Source organism: Prionailurus bengalensis, chromosome D4 (assembly GCF_016509475.1).
Source record: "Prionailurus bengalensis isolate Pbe53 chromosome D4, Fcat_Pben_1.1_paternal_pri, whole genome shotgun sequence".
NCBI lineage: Eukaryota > Metazoa > Chordata > Mammalia > Carnivora > Felidae > Prionailurus > Prionailurus bengalensis.
The window spans coordinates 82880400-82897490 of NC_057359.1; the positions used below are offsets into that span (position 1 = coordinate 82880400).

General features: G+C 48.0%; 1 protein-coding gene across 11 annotated transcripts in view; it reads right to left on the reverse strand.

The window, feature by feature from the left end:
• The window catches only part of DENND1A (DENN domain containing 1A), a 513010-nt gene that overhangs the window by 146430 nt on the left and 349489 nt on the right, over positions 1-17091 (reverse strand). For all 11 annotated transcript variants that reach the window (XM_043566883.1, XM_043566886.1, XM_043566881.1 and 8 more), the window contains one exon: positions 8180-8305. In XM_043566883.1, the coding sequence (XP_043422818.1) occupies positions 8180-8305 (126 nt within the window). The remainder of the gene's footprint in view (positions 1-8179; positions 8306-17091) is intronic.

Consider the following 17091-nt stretch of genomic DNA (forward strand, 5'->3'; position numbering starts at 1 on the left):
GTCCATCCCACTCTGCCTCCTTGGCTGCTCAGACCCACGGAGCTACAGTGGTGGTCCCTGGGGTCCCGGAGGTGGTCACACCTCTCCTCTCCCTGCTTCATTCCCAGGGTTGTGATCTCGACCTGGGATGAACACTACACGGAGAAAAAAACGGTGACTAGTAAGTCACTAGCCCCTTCTCTAGTCCACTCAAGGTTCCTCTCATCAATGCATCTGTGTAGCTCAGGACTGTAGGTTTTGGCTTTAATTCCCTATCTGCTTGCCTAAAATAAACTGGAAAAATAAAATCTTTCACCAACTTTTCCTACAGAATATTCATGGGTACATATCCATGCTTCACAAACACACCACTGTCTGCTTAAAGACAGCATGGGCTCTGTGTGGAAAACAATTTGGTGGCTCCTCAAAAATAAAATTACCATATGACCCAACAATTCCACTCCTAGGTATATACCCAGAAGAACTGAAAACAGGGGCGCCCGCAGATAGATGCACAGGAATGTTCACAGCAGTATTCGCCATAGCTAAAAGGTGATAGCCACCCAAGTGTCCATCAACAGAAGGATGGATAAGCAAAATGGGGTATGTATGTATATATGGTAGAATATCACTTAGCCTGAAAAAGGGATGAAGGGCTGACACGCGTTACAACGTGGACGAACCCTGAAAATGTTACGCTGAGTGAAATAAGCCATACACAGGAGGACAAAATACGGTCTAATTTCACTTACATGATGTATCTAGAATAGGAAAATTCATAAAAAGTAGACGAGAGGTTAGCGAGGGCTGGTGGTTTGGGGGAATGGGGAGCTATTGCTTCCGGGGCTCAGAGTTCCTGTTTGGGGTAATGAAAAATGTTGAAAACACATAGTGATGGTGGTTGTACAGTATTGGGACTGTCCCTACCGCCACCGAATGGCATTAGCGATGGTTAAAGTTAAAAAATTTATGTTACGTTTTACCACCAAAAAAAAAAAAAAAAAAAAAAGGAAGAAAAGAGAAAACCGTGGCTTTGGAAGACAGACGTGGGTTCCACGTCCAGCCCTCTACTCCCAAGCTGTACGGAGAATCTGAGAGTCAGCACAGAGGCGCACACACCGGCCTCTTCCGGGCTTTCTCCTCCCCCCACCACCCCCGCTTCCCTCACATCCCGACTCTTGTCTTGCAGTACACATTGTTTTGAAGGGTCCTCAAACCTTTTTTTAGCACAAGATGGAGGCATAACTTAGTAACACCCTTATATGTGTTCTGGGTGCCCTCCGCTCGCCTATGTGGAGAGCAGGCCACTCACACCACAAAGCGCTCTTCATGCTTCCGCCCCTCCCCCCCCCCCCCCCCCCCCCCCCCCCCCCCCCCCCCCCCCCCCCCCCCCCCCCCCCCCCCCCCCAGAGCTGTTAGACGGGGTCAGTGCAAATCTGCTCCTTCCCACGTGGTGACGCACTGGCACCCCGTCAGGTCCCTGCATCTCACTTGTATTTCTTCTACTCGGGAGCCCTCGAAATGGTGTTTCAGAGCTTTATTCACAAAGATGTTCAGCGCGGTATTAACTATAGCGTTACAAGACTGGAAACGACCTAGAGGTCCGATGTGAGTAGTTCCAGAAATTATGGTAGCTATGCCTGAAGGAATGCTCTGCAGCTATCCAGAAATGCGTGGGAGGTGATGTTAAACGGAAGGGAAACAAACTTCTCACTTAGATTTGACAGCAGCTATGTAGACGCTCTGCAAAATGAAAAAATAATTTAAGAGAATATTATGAAAGGTGGTTGAGGTAGTTGGGCTAGTTCAGTGGGACGGTCGTGATGTTTTAATTTTTCTGGTGTCTAAACATTCTTCTATTTTCTGGCACGCTGAAAATAAACACACACACACAGTTGCGCTTTTTCGAAACCATGAGATCAATGGTGTCACTCAACCAGGACACAGATATTCGTGGTGTTTTTCCGACCCGTTCCGACACAGCCTCACCCGCTCATGCTTGAAAGCCAGGCTATCAATCTGCTTTCATCTTAACTTCTCCGTCTTTAAGGGGTTTTTTAGGTGGATAAATATGACTCAGCAGAATCACGTGCAAAATCAGGGGCTGTAAGGTGGATGATGCCAGCATACCCACAGCTGATCTGGAAGCTGGGCCTCTTGGGCTAGACGAAGCGAGCAGGATGCCGCCCGCATGGCCTCCTGCAGAACATACAACAGTGATCTCACTCGGTTCACCGCCTCCACCCCAGCGCCGGCTCCCTGAGGGCAGGGGCTGTGCTCCATTCATGGGGAGGGGGTGCGGGGGGTCTGGCTGGCAGGCTGGCCCAGAGAGAGCCGCACCGGCTTGCCGAGTCAACAACTCTCATGGCGCTCCATCTATACCGGCCTTTCGGCAGATGACCGGCCCAGAACAGGAGGCGTCAGTTTTGCTAACATTTACCAAGACGCGCAGCGGGCCGGAGGGGGGAGCGGCTACTTTCAAATGCACTGCCTTAAGATGACTCCATGTGTGAGCTGCGAGAAACTCTGAACAGGAAAAGGGATGAAATGAAAGCACCCAATTCTCTTTTGGAAAGTTCTTTAAAACTGAGGCCACTGTGGTTCGTCTTCCACAGGGAGGGTGGTAGGGTTAGTCTCGTTCAGATTTCGCGATGATATAATTTTAAACAAAGGAGTGTGGCAAAAGTAAGAGTCTTAAAAATTCATTCGTTCGAGGCAAATTAAGAACCACACTGCTATCACCTATCCTCGAAAAGTTGCAATCTTCCACCAGGCACAGAAAGGATCCTTGGGCCAGCAATTAAAATCATTTGTCTTTCATCCCCTTCTTGCCAAAAAGGACCCCAGCCCTAACTAGTTAATCCCTAACACACACTGCTCCTCCCAGAGTTGCCTGGCAACTGCTAGGAGGCGTGTCAGAGAGCAAGAAAGGCCTAAATAAATGAGCTGGAGCCTGGGCCGCCGCTTGACATGGATAAAGGGGGTTTTTCCGAACGGGGCTGCCTCGCCGCTTGTGGTTCTGTCCTTTAAGTGGAAGAGAGCAAGTTGGCATGGCCGATACTGTTAAATATCTTGGGCCTTGCGCCTCATATCCTCTGGGTGACGGAAAAATGGGTCCCGTGATCTGCAGACACCCTCCCCTCTGCCAGGTAGCACCAACCTCCAAAGCCTCAGAGACAAGGCAGGATGCGGCGGGTTTGTGTTGAGCACCCTGAGCACAATCCTGGCCTCATACACTTCTCTGTTTCTTACTTTCTTTCAACCGTCCTGCCACCTGCTATTCCAGAACATACTCATTGATGCCTGCACCGTGTCATGCCCCGGGCCCAGTGCTGGAAATGCAGAGACAGAGTCGTTAACACGGAGCATGAGGAAACCAGAACAAAGACAGGCAAGAGGGTGTGGTGGAAGGAACCTGAGTTTTGGAGTCAGGTCGACCTGAGGCTGCCTCCTGGCTCTACTGCTCACCAGGAAGTCGCTGGCCAGCTGGGCCTTTGTTCCCGCACCCCCACCCCCCACCCCCGCCCTGTAAAATGGATAGTAAGGGGGCATTTGTAGGGAACTGTTGACATCACAGATATGGACCGACTTGGAGATGAACCGGGCTCCAGCCTCGTGGGAGGCCGCCGAGCAGGTAGACTTGGCTCTAACTGGACACCCTTGGTGTCTCAGTCTCTGACCCTTGGGAGAAAGACTTCACGGGGGCCCTGAAGAGACACCGCCAGGGAGCCAACACAGGCCCTCCTGGCCGGGCACAAGCACACGGCAGAAGGCATGGACGGGAGCAGCCTAGCTCTGGCATGTGGCCGGCCTCAGCAGGGGGCTGCCTCCCTCTTCCCTTCCGGGCAGGGGAAAGAAAACGAAGCTCGAGATTCCCCAGCCAGCTGCATTTTGAAATTTTTCCAGTAGGAGAGACAAAAAAAAAAAAAAAAAAAAAAAGGCCAAAGAGTTAAAAGTCTCCAGTGAGCTCTGGGCCCCTCAGCCTGGGGCTCGCCCTCCTCCCAAAGCCAGGGGGGCACCAAGGGGCACAGCAGGAGCTGGCCGCCAAGCAGAGTAGAAAGGAGCACAAGTCTAGTCTGTCATGTCTCGTGTTTTAAAAAACCCAAACGCTGTGACTTTGCAGTGACCCAAGTCCCGCGACTACGCGGGTCGGCCCAGGGTGGGAGGCCGCCACACCGTAGCAGCGTGGTGGTCACCGTGGACATGCGACAAAGTGGCCATAGCAGACAAGCCACAGGAGCTCCCAGCAGCTGGCTGTGCCCTCCGTCTCGCGGGCTCTCCTCTGCCATCAGCCATGGAATGTTCTCCGCACACAAGGCTGCTGCTTGGGCCCTGTGCTGCAGTCTGCCTCAGAGGCTCTCCCCTCCAGGCTACCGCCTGCTTCTGGCCACCAGCTTTCTCCCCTCCCCTTATGTATCAAAGGCCTCAGTGTACCCCGATCCTTTGACCGAGTGAATCCACGTCAGGGATTCTGCCTGAGGAAATGATTCAGCCCGTGCACGAAGATTTATATAAAGATGTTCATCACAGTGTGATTTAAAATGGTGAAAGGTTACCGACGATCGAAAGAACCAGCATTAGGATAATGTGGTGGGCCTCGGAACGGATGGCAGCCTGTGGGGACTTGACACAAACCTCAGACACTTGCCTTTTTAAAGAGCCCCACAGATGATTCTGATCCACACCAGGGTGGAGAACCACTGGGGTCATCTGATGAGATATGTGCCACCATTACAAATGATGTTTAAGAAGAGTTTTTATATAATGTGAAAAAATGCTTGCAATATACTAAAGGCATAACCAAATTAACTGGGAACTGGACAGCCTTGCCAGGAATATCTCAACTGTCTGAAAGTGAAAAACCAAAAAAACAATCAGAATGAAACAAAAAGGACCCCCAAACCCTAAAGCCTAGGTAGAAACATGCTGACATGTCTTAATTCCAGATGATGGGATCACGGGTGTTTTCTCATTTCTAGTTCTCTGTTACTTTAAACTTTTTTTTTTTTTTTTTTAAACCAAGAACAGGTGCTATTTTTATAACCAGAGAAACAACTAAAAGACAAGTGGCCCCGGGGAGGTCATCCTAACCTCCCTCTCAGCACTGTGCTGACTGCCACCCAAGGCACCATTCCCCACGCCACCCCCATGTGGCCAGTGCTCCCTATCCGTCATCCCTTCTTGGGCTCACATGTGCTTTGCAGTCAATATTTTAATTAATCCCCCAAACAATCTTGCATTGAAAGTGTTGTTATCCCATCTTTCAGATGAGAGGAATTGCCTAGAATTAAATCTATGGTTCAAAAACCATCCAGGTAACATGGTGATGATTCTTGGCCAGAAAATTTTAGGCCCTCTGGCTTCCCTCCCGGCCTTCCAGAAAAAACCTCTTTGGGAGCAGATGAATGGGACAGAAAGCACGACAAATCTGCCATATCTCACTGATTCTAGGGCGCAGATTTCTTCACACAGACACACACATCTCTGGAATCTGGATGTGTCTTACAACTGATGGCATCCAATTGTCATCGGCAGCACCCTTTCCTGTTTCGTAATGGTACCTAAAGTAAGGGTGCATTTTACGATCGAATGGCAGCTGAGACTCCACGAAAGGTACCATGTTTACAACCAAACTCGTTATCCTATCCTCAAAACACTACTTTTAGCGACTATGTAATATTCTAGCAGATGGATATTTTTAAATTTATTTAACCAGTTGCCTATTCGGAACACTTAGTCTGTTTATGATTTTACCATGATAAATACAGCTACTGGGAACACGTTTGCATTAAGTTTTTTCTTTTTCTACTTATGGGCATCATCATCTTCTCCCAGAAGTCTTGGGAAGCATTTTGACGTTTCTTGCCCCATAATTTTTTATCTTTGCCCTTTATTTTTTACCTTTGTAGACCCATCTAGACATTTCTTCTTCATGGTACCTCTTCCCGGTGTCACCACCAGAGGGCTCTCTTCTGAGTCCCCCTGCCGGTCTCCTGGTCCTGCTTCCTGTATTTACTGTTCAAACACATCTCTGCTGAAAAACTAACATTCCCTATGGGGTGAAGTTTACACTTCTAGTCTAGCATCCCAGGCTCTGTCAAATTTGGCTCCAACCTCTCTCCTGCAGCCCCCTCTCCTTACCCAAACTCACGGCCCCAGACAAAGTGGCCGTGAGGGGTACTGCCTCCGAGCCTTTGCTCGCTCAGTTAACTCCACAGCCACCACACCAACGGAGGCTCTTTCTTTTTCCAAACCTAAACCATCAGACCCAGGTCAAGTTTCACCTTCCCTATGAAACGTTTTATGGCTTATTTGATCCTTATAACCATCTGGGGATGCAGAATGATAGGTATCCTAATCCTCATTTCACAGGTGAAGACACTGAAGTTTAAAGAGATTAAGTGGCTTGTTCAAGGTCGTACCGCTTGGAAGTACACAGCCAGGCTTTGAACTCCAGGGCTTCCGTCCTTAAACCCAATGCCTTTTAGAGCCAAGTGCAAAGTACAACCATAAACTTCTTCTGAGGAGCAACTTGTGCCCAGATCATATATCCAGCAATGCCTACCAAGATCCAACAGCCTTCGGATTCTCGACACATACACGACGATAACGAGATCGTTTTAAAAGTGGAGACACCGCACGTCTGTCAGTTCCCAGCAACACAGGGGAAGGACCGGGCCAGTTATCCCATTCTCCTTCTAAGGATGGGAAGACAGCCAAATTTTTCTTGAATTATACGGGCGCTCAAATCAGCCCTAAACCTGACTGGTTTGGCTGGGCCCGAGGTCAGGACACAGAAGGAGAGCTGCCTCGCTTGGAGACCAGGAGGCAGACCTAGAGAATGTGCTTTAAGGGCTTTAGAGGACCCCAAGGAAGTCGTTCACAGGAAGCACGAAGAGAGTGCATCCCTTATGTTACGTGACCATGACACTGCCTGAGGCTGAGGCAGCTCAGCAAGTGAGGCCTCAGTGCGAGACGGGAGACAAGGAACAGGAGGCTGGTGGCACGAGGCCGCCGCTCCCTGACCCCCACTTTGCGGACAGTATGTCCTGGGTGAAGGGAAAGCAGGTGTTTGCTCCTATTCTGGGTCTCGCTGAGACACATGACCGAATCAAAGTGGTAAAAAAAATAAAAATCTTAACATGTAACTGTGGCTCATGGGGAAGCATAACCGAGAGTCACTATCAGAGTTTGCACACGAAATGTACCGTCTGACATATACTCACCTGCTGTCATTTAAGACAATAAAATGCTACAAGTTAAAACAAAAGACAGAAACAAACAGGCCTGGCCGACAGACAGCGCAGCCTAAGCTGGCCCCTCATCCCCACTCCGACCGGGGTCGGCTGCCATCACCCGCCGGCTCAGGATGAAGGGAACTCTGTGCTCCTGACAGAAAAGGGCTGTCGGCAAGGTTGCCCTCCACGTTCTCTCCTATACAGAGTGACCCAGGTCCCCAAGCCAACTTCTCCGTTCTCCTTGGCCAGGAGTGGGCCGGGTAGAGGGGTATTAGATGAAAGCTTCCCACTGAAGCTGGGACAGTGGGTACTTTCTTTGGTTTGACCCGATGTCTTGATATCTCCACAATAACTTCTCACCTCACAGGGCAGGCGGGGGACATGGATGAGGCAACTGAGGCTCAGGAAGGCTGAAGGGCCATGGAGGCGGGTAACACTGTTTCCCAGTCCTCTGCACACTCCACCTTGGCCACACCTAAGAAGTGAATCCCCAGGACACCTTGCTTTCTCAAGGGTGGAGTAGAGGCCCCTTTAAAGGAAAAGGGCACTGGGACAGAGAGGGAAAGCACAGGCTTTGGGACTATCCGGCTCCTCCACTGGTTAGCAAGTCGTGTTGCTTCTCTGAGCCTCAGTTTCCCCATTTGTTAAGTGGAGAGGATCCGCAGTGAGAGCAGGTGAGTGTGAGGTCTGGGCACCGTATTTACATGCAGCTGGGGCTACCCGGGAGGGGAGGGATCTTAAGAGTCACAGGGGCAGTACGACCTCTTTATGCCAAGAGGTAGGGTGAGGAGAGGGCGCCCTCCTGGCCTCACCACACACACACACACACACACACACACACACACACACACTCTTCTAGGTGAATTCAGCAACCAGATGAAGAGCTGGCTTCTTGTGACCCCTGCGGTACATTTCTCAGCCCTGACCAAACATGGATTTGTAAATGCCAAGAAGCTACTCACCGGCTCAATTTTCAGAGCGTTTCGGTAGCTGCCAAAGAAAGCGGCCTGGGCTTTGAGGAAGGCCCTGGCCACACCATCCCCCGTAGTTGTGGAGACCTTCTTCAGCCGGTTCTTCAGTGAAGAGATCTGGTGACAGAGAGAGAGGAGACACAGGTTGAGGGCAGGGTGGGAGCATGGCCAGCTAAGCCCAACACGCACGGAGCTCCAGCAATTCCCCGGGCGGGGGATGGCTTTCATATCGCCGCTGCTGGGAGGACAAAATTGCATTCAGTATTAGGGTAGGTTCTCCAACTGGAATAGAAGGTCGTTCCTATTAGAGGGTATCAGATAAGAACAAAAACAAAACCACTTTCTAAGTAGTTTCAGTGTACCAGGTAAGTGCTTTCACATCAATTTTCTAATTTAATTCTGTCAATAATCTTGCAAGGGAGGGATTAGTGTTCCTGTCTCACAAGGGCGAAAGAGTCTCACAGAGGTTAGAATACAGGTCTAGGAACAAATCCAAGAAGTGGTTAATTGGAATATGAATTGAAAGTCTTAGAATCTGAGCCCAAACCACACACATTATCTTGGTGCCAATTCTACTTCCTCTTCAAATTACTTACATATTATTACTTACTTATATATTAGAAATAAATGGCTTATTTAGAACATACAATATATATCTCACACCTCATACTCTATATGTTAAATAAGTATATTAATAATTGTTTATCAAATGTATACAAATATATGTATAATACAAATTATTATATAATTCATACTCTGAAGAAACAGTAGCAGCTTGTAGATATTTCCTCAAGAGATTTTAAAAAATAGACAAGAAAGCCATGGAACTGGGAAAAGCCGCCAGAAATACTTAGTATATAAATGTAAGCTATAAGGTCTTACATGGTGGCTAGAACTACATTGCAAATTTGACTTAAGGGCCTCCTCGTGGTCAAAGCAAAAAGAGAAACACGAGTTGTGAGATTCTGTGCGTCCATGTATTACAAACAAACCAGCCGAACAAATGAAAACACGTTTTCCTGGAAGTGGGAACTAAAAGAGATTTTTCCCTGTGAATCCTCAACGCGGGAAAGACTGTGTAACATGGTGGCTGTTGCCCCCAATGACAGAGACAACATCAAGCTTCCTGGTCTGTTTTGAACATGCTTTCCATCCCCCTCAGGATGCCACACTGCACAACTTCTGGGCACACCATTCACACTGTGTTCCATATGAAAAGTACCCCGGGAACATGGCAATATGGTAGCCTTGAGTCAGTGGTGAGCAGGACCAGACATGGGCCCTGCCCTCATGAAGCTGACATTCCAGGAAGGAAAATACCAATCCGTGTGACCTTGCTACTGTGATGTGTGTATGACAGAGCTCACTAAGGAGGTCAAAGAAGGCTTCCTAGAGGAAATCAGGCTTGAACAGAAATCTAGAGGGTGGGGGCGCCTGGGTGGCTCAGTCGGTTGAGCATCCGACTTTGGCTCAGGTTACGATCTCACAGTTCGTGGGTTCCAGCCCCGCATCAGGCTCTGTGCTGACAGCTCAGAGGCTGGAGACTGCTTCGGATTCTGGGTCTCCCTCTCTCTCAAAAATAAATAAACATTTTTTAAAAATTCTAAAAAAAAAGAAAAAAAGAAATCTGGAGGGGGAAGTATAACTTGGCAAAGAGGGGAAGGAACAGTACCAAACACAGGGGAAAAAACCCGATGGTGAGAAGGAGTTCAGTGAATAGAAAGGACTGTAGGTTCCGTGGAGAGAATGGTGGAGAATATGGCTTAAAACGAGGCGGGGGGGCGGGAGGGAGGCAGAGGTCAGAGGTGCTGTGAGTACATTAAGGAGTTTTTTCCTTCTTCTTGAGGGAAATGTAAACCTAATGACGGTTTTTAAGCACACAGGTGACATTTCAGGAAGGTGTATGGGCTTAGATGTAGGACTATGTAACGGCCTGACATTATTCACGAATAAAATAGAAAAATTAGATGCAGGTGGCCCATGAATCATCTACAAATTTTAATATGAACGAGTGATGCTCATTTTTCTGGGCATAGGCTCCACAGTTTTCCTCAGATCCCTAAAGGTGCCTGTGAACCTAAAAATATTAAGGATCCCAGATCTGGGATAGATTACATAGACTTTAGAAATGCTCCTAGGACATTATTTCTTATTAACAAGCTGCTCATAAGGGATTTTTTAGTGGTTTATGAAGATATATTTTACATACCATAAAATGCACTCATTTGAAGTATATAGTTCAGCCATTTTTAGTATAATGACAAGGTTGTAGAACTATCACTATTATTGGGGCGCCTGGGTGGCGCAGTGGGTTAAGCGTCCGACTTCAGCCAGGTCACGATCTCACGGTCCGGGAGTTCGAGCCCCGCGTCGGGCTCTGGGCTGATGGCTCGGAGCCTGGAGCCTGTTTCCGATTCTGTGTCTCCCTCTCTCTCTGCCCCTCCCCCGTTCATGCTCTGTCTCTCTCTGTCCCAAAAATAAATAAACATTGAAAAAAAAAATTAAAAAAAAAAAGAACTATCACTATTATCTAATCCCCAAATATTTTTATCACCCCCAAAAGAAACTCATCTTACTGTCAGTTACTTCTCATTCCCGACCAGTCTCCCCCACCTCCCTCCTTCACCCTGTCCTATGTACCCAGTAATCCCCCTTCTTTCTCTATGGATTTGCCTATTCTGGACATTTCACATCAATGGAATCATACAATATGCGGTCTTTTGTGACTGGCTCCCTTCACTTCGCATCACGCTCATTATAAACAAAGTTACTCCATGTTGTAGCACTTATCAATACTTCATTCTCTTTCACAGGTGAATAATATTCCGCCATACGGACATACCACATCTTATCTATCGTATGTATTTATCTAGGGAATGGGCACCTGGGTTGTCTCCGCATTTTGGCCATTACGAATAACGCTATGGAGACAGCAGAGATTTTGAAGAAACTGAAGGGATAAAAAAAATCCTCTGTTGCCAGAGCCTATGAAGATGAGCTGGAAGGGCACACGAAGTCATGGAGCACTGTGCTTGGCACACAGTAAGTCACCATGGAGGGTTTACCGAGCCGAGGGAAAAAAATCCCATGCTGTTGCTAATGGGGCGTGCTATGTGTTTGAGCAGTAAACTGAGCGAAGGTCGGGCTATGGCTGATGTCCTTCTCTGGGAAGTCAGAAGCGATGGGAATATTCACAGAGGGGGGTGGTTACCCTCTCTCTGCTTGGAAGTAGGCCAAGGAAAACAGTTTTCCTCTAGAAGGAGTTCTGAGTATGTCTCAACACCTGGGAGTAAATATCCCATTGATGGTGACCTCTCCTGTTCTGGGACACATAAGCCCCTCGCCCGTCGTGAGAGCCCATGAAGAGCAAGGCAGGCCACTCGGCACCCAGGCAGACTCTGTCACGGACTTTCAACTTGAAACAGCAATGTGAAAAAGAAACATGCTTTATTAAAATGTTAAAAAAAAAAAAATATATATATATATATACACATATATATATACATATATATGTGTGTGTGTATATATATATATATATATATATATATATATATATATGTATATATATATCGCCCACTTCCCACCCTCCCAGTAACAGAAATGCTGCCTCTCCCAGGGACTAGGGTGACATTTCCATCCTTTGAAATGGTGCATGCCACTGTCACTCTCCTAGCTCCTCAAAGGCCTTGGGCCACCTGTGCTGCAGATTATTCCTCACTTAACCTTCCCCGGCCTTTCCCTTTCATTCGGGAGGTGTTTAATTACCTTGGATTCACAACGCTGCACTTCAGGTGAGCCTCTCCTAATGGCCTCATTATCATTTTACACAAAGAAGTCGTTGCTGATTGTAACTGAGCAAATACGAGTGTGTGCCTTCCCGCCTGCCCCAGCTGGTCTGAAACCAGCCAAGTGGTCCCGGGCTCTCGCTGCCCCCATGACCACTTAGGCCAAGACTTCGGAAGACCTCTCCTCACCCGGCAACATGGAGAAGCTTCTGTCAGCACTTCCAACTTGGAAACTTCAAGCATATGTGCATCTGATAACCGGTGATAGCATTTTGTCCTTTAAATAAAAGCGAGGGCCGACGAAGGCTTAACATAACCCACAGTCATACATCTAAAACTGAACTTGCCGGGAGTACTCGCAGGGGTTCTGGTCAAATCATTAACATCGGGGTTCGCTGGGCATAATCTGGGGGCGATGGAAATGCTGATGAGGATGGCTTCCTCCTTTAATGAGGTATCGGGAGGAAGACAGAAACAAACAGAAGAGGATACTAAATCGAATGCATCAGCTTCTCCCCCCCCCCACCCCATCTTGGTCACTGCAGTGTCACCCAGCTCCTCTTTTCCAGGGCCAGAGGCAGATGTTAGATTCCACACTTCCCCTTCCTCACCCACTACCATCCTCCACCACCCCAAACAGGTCCCAAATCCGCCCTCTCCTCTCCGTGCCCATGACCATGGCACTGTGCCATCCAGCTCCATCCACCCTCTCTGGCCCAGACTGGTGGAGTAGCTTCCTAGACGAGCTCTCGGTCTCCAGTGTCCCCTCAGTGCCACCCACCCACAGCTGTCCCAGTAATGTCAGAAACATACGAATCCAGTCACTTCAATCCCTCCGTCAAGATCCTTCAACGCCCCCACCCTCGGCCATCACCACCTGCAGAAAAACATCACAATGTCTCAAGAGTCGTTGTTGACACTCTGCTCAACTGGCCTCACTTCCCTCAGCCCCACTTAACGTATATTGGACGGGTGGTGAATTACTATCCAGAAGCCTACACCACTGTCCAGCCCATACACATGGTGACTACTCAGACAGCATGGTCTCTTGTCCCTTCCTGTCCTTTTTGTGAACATCTATGCACCCTCTGAGAGAGCATCCAGATGCCCATAAACGGGGGCCAAGGAAGTACATTATACCCCATCCTCACGATGAAATATTGCATAACTGCTAAGAAGTATGTGATAGTAGTTGAACTGATGTGAAAAGATGTCCACCAAATACTGCCAAGTGGGAGGAAAAATGAAAGTTGCAGAGCAATATATACAGCATGAATCATTTAAAAATTTATATATGCATATACATACATATATGCTTATATATGTAGTAAAAATCTAAAATGCCATGTATCAAACTTTAAGTATGCAGGGATGCTTTTGTTTTCCGTTTTATGCACTTTTGATTGTTTTGATTATCCTTTATTAAAAAGCATATGTTCCTTTTATAATAAAGAATTTAAATGAGGTATTTTTCCTTAATGGTCAAATGAAAGATTGCCCTGGGTTAAGGGAAAAGAGGGAATCCAGATGTCCCCTCATCTGCAAAGCCTTCCCTGACCCCTAAGACAGGGTTAATGACACCCTGCTGAGGCCGCTTGGACCGCAAAGGTGAACTGGGGCTACCACGTCTCCTGCTCGACTGAGTTCCCAGAAGGGCCAGCAGTGCTTGGCTGGTGTAACCATTCCGCCCTTGCTGCTACATGAAGGAACAGGCAAAAGAATGTTTTGATATCCTAAGTGGCATTTCCAGGGGCTGAGCCATTCTGCTTGGAGGAAAGTCTAGGATCACATTCTTCAAGCAGACTGATCACTACAAGAACCTGGTCTCAGTTGGGAAGGACTGGGGGAGAAACAGATACCCACCCATTCCCCTTCTGCAGAAAGCCACCACTCAGATGCAACCAGAACTGCAGGGAAAAGGAACCTCCGGATGCTGAAGCAGTTGAGGCGGACAGCCAGCCCAGTCTTAACACTGTAAATGCAACATGTGCAATGGCAAAAGCAGTATTTCCCACCCCACCCCCACCCCCGACCCCTGTACCGTGTTCTTGCTTCACCTGGTCACGGAAGGCTCTACCTCACAGATCTTGATTTCATCTGCTTCTCTGTCCCCATGCACTCCTCAGGTGGCAGGGTAGCCTGACTCACCGAATTTTAAGATCAGAAACCTGGCTTTCCTACTTTCTTAACCTTTCTGAGCTTCCATTTCCTTTGCTGTAAAATGACGTATCTGCAACTGCAGCCTACTTACGTTGTGAAGATTACAATACGATGGGCGTAAAATGGATAGCGGGTGGAGCGGATAGCCTAATTTGCTTTGGTATTCATGCTTCCTCTTACCTGGACTATTGCGACCATCTTTCAATTGGTGGCCCTTCTATTTTCACCCTGGTCTCAGACAACCTTTGCGTGAACTTGCCTTTCTAAAACAAGAGGCTACATCGTATCACTCCCTTCCTCTAAAATTTTTGATGGCTCCAGTGGTGCTGGGTGGCTCAGTCGGTTAAGCCTCTGACTTCGGCTCAGGTCATGATCTTGTGGTTCTTGGGTTCGAGCCCCATGTTGGGTTCTGTGCTGACAGCTCGGAGCCCGGAGCCTGCTTCAGATTCTGTGTCTCTCTCTCTCTCTGACTCTCCTGTGTTTGTGCTCTGTCTCAGTCTCTCTCTCTCAAAAATAAATAGACGTTGAAAACAATTTTTTAATTTTTGGTGGCTCTATAGTGCTCACATAATCAAAGTCCAAATTTCTTAGCACAATATTCAAGGCCCTCTATGGGCTCGGCTCAAGCTCCATTTCCAACGCTGCCTTCTACTGAATTTCAGAGGTCTCCAAACCACCCCTAAGCCTGGGATATTCTTTATCCTATTCTTGAACAAAATCCTTTCATTAAAAAAAAAAAAGCCCCTTTCTGTGACACCCTCTGTCAGAACAAATAACTCTTTCTTAGGGCACAGTAGCTTACTCCTTCCATTGATCCTAATCTTCGCAGGCCCCATGCTGGAGATGTGCCGGGAACAGGTGCGGATGGCCAGGACCCAGTGCAGGAGAGCTGTCTGTAGTCAGGCTCCCCCAGAAGAGCCACAGGCAGCTTGCTACTACTCCAAAAGGGGCTCTCGGGTGGTATATATCATCATCCTCATATTCAGCTTTCTGAATAACCAGTATTTTTACATATCTTCTTCCCCACCAGAATGAAGATAACTTATCAGCGCTCAACAGATATAGGTTTCTTTTTATTTTATTTTACTTTTTTTAATGTTTACTTATTTTTGAGAGAGAGAGAGAGAGAGACAGTGTGGGAGCGGGGGAAGGGCAGAGAAAGGAGGAGACACAGAACTCGAAGTGGGCTCCAGGCTCCGCGCTGTCAGCACAGAACCGAACGCGGGGCTCGAACTCACGAACTGTGAGATCATGACCTGAGCCGAAGTCGGACGCTTAATCAACGGACCCACCCAGGCGCCCCGGATTTATTTTGTTATTACTCGGTTGCAACTTGTAGGCGGGGAGGCAGGAAGGTGGAGATAAAGACGGCCCACGATTCACCTATCCCCCTCTAAGACGCTCCTATCCACTTCTGACAGGAAAAGGGATCTACAAAATACTGCCAGATGGGGAAAAACGCAAGTTGCTGAGCAGTATATATGGCAAAAATCGAAAGCGCCACGTATCAAGCATGAACTATGCAGGGATGCTTTCACTGTCTATTTTATGCACTTCTGATTGTTAGGATCTTTCAGTAGCATCCCCACTGCTTGGAGGATAAAGACTAAAGTCCTAGCCTGGCCTGCAAGGCCCGGGGTGATTGGCCTCAGCCTCTCTCAGATTCGAGGCTCTGCATCCCCTCCATGGCGTCCACCCTCTGGACTCTGGTCACACTGGCCTCTCGTGCACCCCAAGACCTCTGGTGGGCCTGGTCCTCCGGAATGCTCCCAACACCATGACCCCCTTGCCCACAACCCAGCGCTGTCCGATAGGCCTGTCTGCCAATAATTTATTGTCTGTGTCGTCTGCTGTGGTAGCTGCAACTGAGTGCTCGAAATGCTCCTGGTGTGATTGAGGAACTGAAGTTTTTATTTTATTCCATTGTAATCAATTAAAATTTAAATAGCCACATGCGAATAGTGGCTGCCGTACTGAACAACGACCTGTCATCCTCCAGGTCTCAGCTCAAATATAATCACTTCCTGGGTCTGACCCCTCAGAGTAGACCAAGGTTCCCTGTCACATACTCTCCTTGTACCGTTCCTTCAATGTGAAATGGTGCATGTTGCAACAATCCCATAAATGTCTCTTTTCTATTAGGCTGGACGTTCTAGGAAGGCAGGAACCGTGACCATCCTCAGGGCTGGCACAATAAACACTTCAAGCAGAGAGTTTTAAAAAGTCTGACTCAGGTAGCCTGTGCAAAGGGCCCCACTTCTCGCCTTAACTGCCCAGTGTTAGAAATGAAGTCAAAAGGGGGCGCCTGGGTGGCTCAGTCGGTTAGGCGTCTGACTTCGGCTCAGGTCATGATCTTGTGGTCTGTGAGTTCGAGCCCCACGTTGGGCTCTGTGCTGACAGCTCAGAGCCTGGAGCCTGTTTCAGATTCTGTGTCTCCCTCTCTCTCTGACCCTCCCCTGTTCGTGCTCTGTCTCTCTCTGTCTCAAAAATAAATAAACGTTAAAAAAAAAAAAAAGAAATGAAGTTAAAAGATTTTTTTGTTTTGCCCAGACATCCAGCAGCACATGGAAAGAGGCACTAGAATCACACTTTCTTTCTCCCTTTAAAAATGGCCTGTAAGGGGGCTCCTGGGTGGCTCAGTTGGTTAAACGTCTGACTTCAGCTCAGGTCATGATCTCCTGGTTCAGGAGTTTGGGCCCCATATCGGGCTCTGCGCTGACAGCTCAGAGCCTGGAGCTTGCTTCAGATTCTGTGTCTCCCTCTCTCTCCGCTCCTCCCTTGCTCACACTCTGTTTCTCTCTCTCAAAGACAAATAAACATTAAAAAACAAATTTTTTTTTAAATGGCCTGTAAGGACCAAGCCACATTGATTTTTCCTTTCCTGAACAGACTAGATATCAAGGCTGCTATAAGATCCCCCGCGCAATTCTGGGTCTGGAGAGGAGAGAAGGAACTAAT